The 7,903-nt window shown below is 48.1% G+C and overlaps 1 protein-coding gene across 2 annotated transcripts in view; it reads right to left on the bottom strand.

Moving 5' to 3' along the window:
• Nucleotides 1-7,903, bottom strand: part of Sim2 (SIM bHLH transcription factor 2) — a 40,826-nt gene that overhangs the window by 11,606 nt on the left and 21,317 nt on the right. For both annotated transcript variants that reach the window (XM_031364483.1, XM_031364482.1), the window contains exons 6-7: nucleotides 5,811-6,010; nucleotides 528-634 (exon numbers count right to left, since the gene is read on the bottom strand). In XM_031364483.1, the coding sequence (XP_031220343.1) occupies nucleotides 528-634; nucleotides 5,811-6,010 (307 nt within the window). The remainder of the gene's footprint in view (nucleotides 1-527; nucleotides 635-5,810; nucleotides 6,011-7,903) is intronic.

Raw genomic sequence — 7,903 nt, 5'->3', positions numbered from 1 at the left:
TCCTTCTCCTTCTTTTTATGTATTAGAGTACACTGTAGCTGTCTTCAGACACACCAGAAGAGGGCATCAAATCTTATTACAGATTGTTGTGAACCATCATGTGGTTGCTGGAAACTGAACTCAGGGCCCCTGGGAGAGCACTCAGTGCTCTTTACCACCAAGCCATCTCTCCAGCTCCTTTACTTAATTTCTTAACCCAGTGCCTGGCTATATGTATTAAGGGTTCCACCATGTTCTTGTACTAATACTGCTGGTATTTATAACTGGTGTCCAGATTCCATAGATTAGCTGGACCTCCAAGTCCACAATCTAAAACCCAGGGCCACTGGGGTCTGACATCGTCAGTAAGACCATGCCTGTAAGTGATAGAGAAAGGCAGCAGGGGCCATGTTAGTAAGGGGCAAAGGGAGTCACACTGGACTTTATGAGTCACACATACGCCAGCCCCAGGCAAGAGGCATGTGCCCTCCCTGTCCTTAGTACCCCACCCTGACAAGTTGCCCCTGGCCTGGTGGCTTGATACTCACAGAGGTGGTGCGCGTATCGGAGGTGGAAAGTGTCACAGCCGTGCACATGATGGTATAGTGTCTTTTCGATCAGGTCTTGCGGCTCATAGCCCGTAAGCTCTGTCACCCTGTGGAAGGGTTGTTCCATGAGTCAAGCTGCCCTTAGGCAATTTCCTTTAAACCAGTATTTGCTTTGCCAACTAATCAAGTGCAAAGAGGCTCGGGTGGGGAGGGGGGTGTTGGAATGATCATTTTTTTACAGGAAGAAAGTCTTTGAATCCTAGCTCAAAGTAGTCTGTAGAGCTGGGAGTGAGAATGCTCTGGACCACGGGCCAGGAGCATGTTTGGGACAGCTTAGCAATGGAACTTTTCTCGACCCTGCCTATCTGTGGGCTCTGAAGGGAAAGCTTTGATCAGGCCATTGATATCAGCTGTGTGAAGGTGAAGAGCCACTCTGGGGGCCTGTGGGGACCATCCTTCATGAGCCTGCTTTGTTCTGTGTGTGACCTACTGCTGCATGAGATCCCCCATTTCTGTCCTCCAGTGCTGGGATCATAGGCTGCACCGCCATGCATGGCTTTTGCACATGGCTCCTGGGGATCTGAACTCGGGTCATTATATGCTTACACAGCCGACACTCTGCTCACTGAACCATCTCCCCGGCTCGTTTGTTTGTTTAATCCTAGTAAAATACACATCCCATAATATTTACTATCTTACCATTTTATGTGCATGGTCTAGTGAATTAGTGTGTACACTTACAACATTCACACTGTACCATGATCACTTTCCCACACCTTCTGGTTATCCCAAACAGAAAATCCTCACCTTCAAAATGTCACCTCCAGCTATCTTTTCCCCCCCAAACGCCACCAGGCTATTGTTACAGGCCTCATCCTCCATTCAACTTCCTGTCTCCCTGAACTTGAATGTTCAAAGTTAGAATGCTACTGTGTATGACCCTCTGGCTTATGCCTTCCTTCATACAGGATAGCATGTTTAAGGGCCATGGCCATGTGTAGCATGTGGCAGAGCATTTCTTTCTGGGATTGAATCCTATCCTCTCTCGTGTAGATACGACACTTTGTGTTTTCTTTATCCCCTTGTCTGCTGGTGGGTACTGAAGCTGCTTCTGCTTCTTGGCTCTGAGTTGGCTGTTTGAATCACTGCTCTACATCGGGTACTGGCAGTCGTGGTGGTTGGTCTCCAGATCTTACAGTCGGGTGGCTCCTACTAATGAGAATCGCAGGATAACTGTTTAAGCCTGGTATCCATGAAGGATTATCCGCAGAGCCCCCAGAACACAGCGCCATGACTGCAAATGTTCTGGCTGAAGACAGAAGTGCTCATTCTCCTCAGGGGTGGAAGGCTTTCCCAAGTGTGCCTGTGACATGATCCCTCAACTCTCAACAAGTACCAGACATATTAATTTCTCACGTCAGCGCTTTGAAGAGAAGTGGCTGTCAGCAACTAAGCCCTCATCAGTACCACATTGGGCTGCCTCTTCCATGGGTGAAATTGTGTGTGCCCTTAGTATGGCTGCATAGACTTGGCCCAACCAAGCTGGGAACTGTGTCTTTAAAGAGGTAGGTGGCCCTAAGCAGGTTGGTGACAGATATTTAAGAACAGATGAGAGAGCAGAAGGAAGGATACTGAAAACAGTGTGGCAGCAGGGAGAAGTCAGCCCAGGAGACAGTGGAGTGGTGGGGGCAGTAATGAAGAAGGCTGGCATTGAGGACCGTGTTTGCCAGTTGCAAAACACTAGTGACAGACAGAACAGGGAAACGTGACCTCATTTCCATTCTTTGATCTGCTCAGACCTGGATCATACATCTCTCAGATCCTCAGATTTCCTTGGAATGGCTTTCCACTTGCACATATATTTCCATTGATGTTCCTCTAAGATGGGGAGGGAACAGGGTTCCAGATGAGCATGTGGGAGGGTGTCGCTGGCTCCTGCTCTGTTTGTTCAGGACTTTAGAGATTTCTCCAAGGGTCACCTAGAACTGCAAACCCAGTCGAGTCTAACTGGGTGGGAGGAAGGGTAAAAGACAGCTGGCTGACTCCAAAAACAGCCCAGGTATCTCTGCAGTGTAGACGGAGAGGCTTCTCTAGCCCCTGGACCATTGGGCTAAATCGGCAAGAACACGAATGTGTCAAAGAACCAGAAACACGCGTACCATGTTCTCGTCAAACCATTCACCAACATTAAAAATTAAAGGCCAGGAAAAGGGCTTGGCAGGGTGCCCTCCTGGGTTTGTTCAAACCTCCAGTGTCTATAAAGCTGTCAGAGGGATGTGCCACACCCCAAACATCGCTAACCTTACCCTACCTTAGCTAAAGAGCATCAGCTACAGTTTCAAAGCGAATATCACAAACCCCTGAGGATCCAAACATCAGGTTAAGCCGAGTTCAGTTGTGTTGAGATTATACTGGATGTGGCCAGAGGCTGCTCCCTAAGGCCCACCACCCTTGTTCCTGTGACTTGAGGGACCCCAGGCCAACACCTTCCCCACTGTCCATCTGGGGCTGTCCCTCCAGAGCTGTCCCAGCAGGCTTTCAAAAACATGCTACTGGCAAGGAGACAGGGATTCGAGTGATGGGAGAGGGTCCTGACCCCCCAAGGGTCTCCTACGTGACAGCAGCCTGGCTTCTGAGCTAGCCTACACCTTTCCCGGAAAAGACCTCCACATTTCAAAGTGCTCTGAGCTGGGCAAGTAGAAAAGATTTGCAGTTGCTCTTCTGGGGACACAGTCTCTTCTTTCCTCTTTGAGAGAATTCATCGGGGAATTCTGTTGGGGTTTTCTTGAAAAATACAAGCAGGCTGTTCTGGCTAGCTTTATGTCAGCTTGACACAAGCTAGAATCATCAGAGAGGAGAAAGTCTTAATTGAGAAAAATGCCTTCATAAGATCCACCTGTAAGGCATTTTCTTAACTAATGATTGATGAGGGAGGGCCTCGCCCATGGTGGGTGGTGCCATCCCTAGGCTGATGGTCCTGGGTTCCATAAGAAGCAGGCTGAGAAAGCCAAGGGAAGCAAGCCAGTAAGCAGCACCCCTCCATGGCCTCTGCATCAGCTCCTGCTTCCACGTTCCTGCCCTGCTTGAGTTCCTGTCCTGACTTCTTTCAGATGGATTACTATCTGCGAGTGTAAGCAGTTTGCTTTGGGTCATGGTGTTTCACCACACCAATAGTGACCCTGACTTGGACAGAGGCAATGAGAGGAAGAAACCAGCTGTTCCTCTGCACGTCTTCAGTCATGACCTTGGACATGACCCTGCCCGCATGCACCCTACTTCCAGAAGAGCTCCTGTCACCATCCCTCCTAGGCTCTGACAAAGCTTGCGCCCCCTCCCCCACATCTGCAGTCCTTGCTTCTGCAGGACTGGTAACCATTCCACCATCCCGGAAGGCACTGGCCAGTGATTCCATTTCATTTTTGCCTGGAATTTTAGGGTGACTCTGTAATGCTATCTCTCTCATTTCTCAATCCTTTGAACAGCTTTGAAGAACATGAGAATCGATCCTGACTAACCTCCATCTCACACCTGACCCTGGGCCAGATGGGTTTGTTTCTTTTCAATAAAGAACCAATAAGTGGGTGGAATGGTCAATATTATGGGATATTTTAATACTGTAGTTTATCTTTCTTTATACGTTGTTTGTTTTGTTTGACTTGGTTTATTTGACTCAGTCTTGCTCTGTAGCTCAAGCTGGCTTTGAATCTGCTTCAGGTTAGCCTGGAACTCATAGTAATCCTTCTGCCTCGGCCTCACAAGTAGTATAATTACAGATGTGAGTCTTTTTTTTTTTAAGATTTATTTATTACTATAAATAAGTACACTGTATCTGTCTTCAGATGCACCAGAAGAGGGCGTCAGATCTCATTACGGGTGGTTGTGAGCCACCATGTGGTTGCTGGGATTTGAACTCAGGACCTTCGGAAGAGCAGTCCGTGCTCTTACCTGCTGAGCCATCTCTCCAGCCCCCCAGATGTGAGTCTTTACACTATTTTTCATCAACTTGAAAAACTTAGAACAGAAAAAAAATATCAGTAGCCCAGAATAATGGCAGGTGCCTGTAGACTTACCTCCTTATCAGGCTGAGGCAGGAGGATTGCTTGAGTCCTGGAGGAAGGACCTCTGCAGCCAAGGAACCCACAAGCTAAGTGGCAACATGGCCTTGAGAGTTTGAGACTTTGAGCTCTCAGCTGCTTCCCATCTGTTGGCTACTTTTATCTTCCTAAAGACTTTCAGGATATCAAGTGGTGGGCTCAGCCGACAGCTTTGACCCAAGGGCAATGGAAGAGGGTAACACAGGGGTGGGGAGAGGTCTCAAGATCTGTGGAGAGTGCATCATTCCAGAAGGTGGAGCACACCAATAGCAAAACACCTCAGATGTCCCATAAAAACAGAGCTACTGGCTACCAAATAGTAAACTTTTGAGGCCAGTTGCAGTAGCGCATGCTTTTAGTCCTAGCACTTGAGAAGCAGAGGTAGGCAGATCTCTTTGAGTTCAAGGCCAGCCTGGTCTACAGAGCAAGCTCCAGGACAGCCATGGCAACAACAACAACAACAACAACAACAAAGACCATTTAACTCTTGAGACCTGAAGATCCCTGGGTAAGGTCAGAGGCTGCTCCAGCCTCATACACCTTCCCTTCCCCAGCCTAGGCACTGACTCGGTCACACGCTATGGTCACACTTCCCCACTCGGAAGGGGACCTGCCTGCTTTCACCATTGACTTATGGTGGCTGTCACAGAAGTAGGAGTGTCACACACTCTTCAGAGTGGAATATCATTTATTTCAAAGTTCTACCAGTGTGGTGGAGAGATGAGTGAGGATTCAAGCTACAGCTTTCAGAGAAAACAAAGGGAGACCAAAATGTGAAGTGCATGCCTGTCCTAACACTCCGGAGGAAGAGGTGGGGGCTGGGGGATCAAGGTCATTGGCAGAGAGCTACATGAGACCTTGTCTCCAAAGAAAGGGAGAGGAGGAGGGGAGAGAAAGGAGGGGAGGGAGAGACAAAAGAAGGGGAGGAGGCCCTCTTTCATCATGACATAAATGCTCATCACAAGCTTATAATTCAAACATTAGGCATTTAATTAAAAAAAGTTCCTGCATCTTAAGTCTGTCGTGAGTTCTTTCCCTTCATGACTAACCTCCTTGCTAATCTACACCCTTAGTAGATCTTTTCTTCTTGTTTTGGTTTACCTCAATAATGTAGCTCTCAAGGACCAGTTCCCATCACTGGGGCCTTCTGGGCAGTCACAGCAATGGTGACAGTAAGGGGCAGACTCACCTGGAATCCAGGAATATGAGCTTCAGATCGAGGCTGGCTCTGAACATGAACATGTTGCTCTGGAGCTTGATCTCTGTGATGGCGCTGGGTGGCAGCGACTGGCCTACGGCCACCAGCCCCACGATCTGGTAACAGGAGTCGTACAGGGACATGTCCAGCATGTACTGCCTGATCTTTAAGTAGCCACTGCAGTGAATGACCTGGGAAGGAGGACACAGGCTCAGAGGGCACCACTGCTCTGCCTTAGCTTTTTTGGCTTTGTTTGTTCGTTTGTTTTTGAAGTGCTAGAACATTCTCTGGCCAAGTTTCTGTTGAGTTGTATAGTCAACATGCCAATAAAAGCCTGATTTGCATCCAGGAGATAGTGACGCACGCCTTTAATTCTAGCTCTGGGAGGCAAAGGCAGGTGGATCTCTGAGTTCAAGGCCAACCTGGTCTACATAGTGAATTCCAGGACAGCCAGGACTACAGAGAGAAACCTTGTCTGGAAAAACAAAAACATAAACCACCACCAACAACAACAAAAATCCCAACCATTTCTTATGAAATCAGGTGCACGGTAGACAAGCTGCTGCCCCAGGCTCACTAACGCATGGTGGACTTGGACGTAAACTCCTGGCCAAGTTTGAGTAGAGAACAGGCACAGAGCACTGGGGAACTCACTGCTTTTCTATGAGCGCTTGCTATAATTAAAACGTTTTCCAACTTCTAACAGAATTAAACCTGACTGACTTTTCTATCACCCAATCCACTCATCACTCCAGGGAATTAGGAATTCTCTAAGTAAAATATTTAAATTTTTTGGCCAGTGCCGGGGATCCAGACTCAGGTCTTCATGCTTGCCTGGCAAGGACTTTACCAACTGAGCTGACTCCCAGGCTAATGTGTTCACCTCTAATTTGTTTATAATTCAAGTTTTACTCAACAATAAGTCACCAGGTGGTAGTTAAGAGAGCCAAAGACCACACTGGAGAGACTGCACACTTCCCAGGGCAAATGACGCACCTGGAGGTATCCGAATCCCCTTCCACCCGTGGTTAAGTGTGTTTGCCATTTAAACACTTGAAATCCTGCAAGGACCATGATTGTTACAAGAGTGGTCATCTGAACCCTAGCTCTCTGTCTCTGTCTCTCTCTATCTGTCTCTCTCTTTGTTTCTCTCTGTATGTCTGTCTTTCTGTCTCTGTGTCTGTCTCTATCTCTGTCTCTCTGTGTCTCTCTATCTCTCTCTATCTCTGTCTCTCTCTTTCTCTGTCTGTCTCTCTCTTTCCATGTCTCTGTCTCTATCCACACACACCCCCATGCTAGGTCTCACGTAGCCTAAGCTAGCTTAAACTCACAACACAGTGGAGTATGACCTTGAATTTATCCTGTTGGGATTACAGGTGTTGATACCACACCCAGTTTCTACAGTGCTGGGGACCGAACCTAGGGCTTCTGTGTGCTAAGCACTAGCTCTCTACAACTGAGCTACACCCACAGCCCAAATTCTCTTTTCAAGAATTCTTTCTACAGGATTCACAAATATACAGTGTCTAGAGCTGGAAGAAATCTTGATGGCCTTCTGGTCTAGCCTGTTCTCCCACCTTCCTGGCAACCAAGGGCAAGACAAACATGATGTACACATTTACAGCTGGACAAGTGGCAGAAACTAGTAAAGTTACAGGGCCTCTTGAGGAACGGGGTTGTCTGGGTTGTCGGGTGTAGGCCGTGTAGGCCGAGCTAAGGGCTTCCCACCCTGGCTCAAAGAAGCTGTAAAAGCATGAACTGTGGGGGAGCTGGGTTAGAGTGTTTGCCTGCTGTGGCTGAGGCGCTAGGCTTAATTCCAGTTGTTTAAAAAAAAAAAACATAACCACGGAAAACAAAAGTGAGGAGTGGGGTTAGGGTCAAGGTCAAAGGAAGAGATCACCACTGATCACCTTCTGAGAAAGCAGGCTGCTAAAGAAAAGCAGGAGGGAGGCAGGAGGGCCACTGGGCTGAGAGGGGTGTTCCAAAAAGAGAAACAAAAACGCGAAGGCCTCATAGCATCTCCAACCCCCCACCCTTTTCAAAGGGCAAGTGGAAAAGGCTGCCAGCTCAGCTGCCTCCACCCC

This window comes from Mastomys coucha, unplaced genomic scaffold, assembly GCF_008632895.1.
Source record: "Mastomys coucha isolate ucsf_1 unplaced genomic scaffold, UCSF_Mcou_1 pScaffold12, whole genome shotgun sequence".
Taxonomy (NCBI): Eukaryota; Metazoa; Chordata; class Mammalia; order Rodentia; family Muridae; genus Mastomys; species Mastomys coucha.
This window is presented reverse-complemented; position numbering and strand designations above follow the sequence as displayed.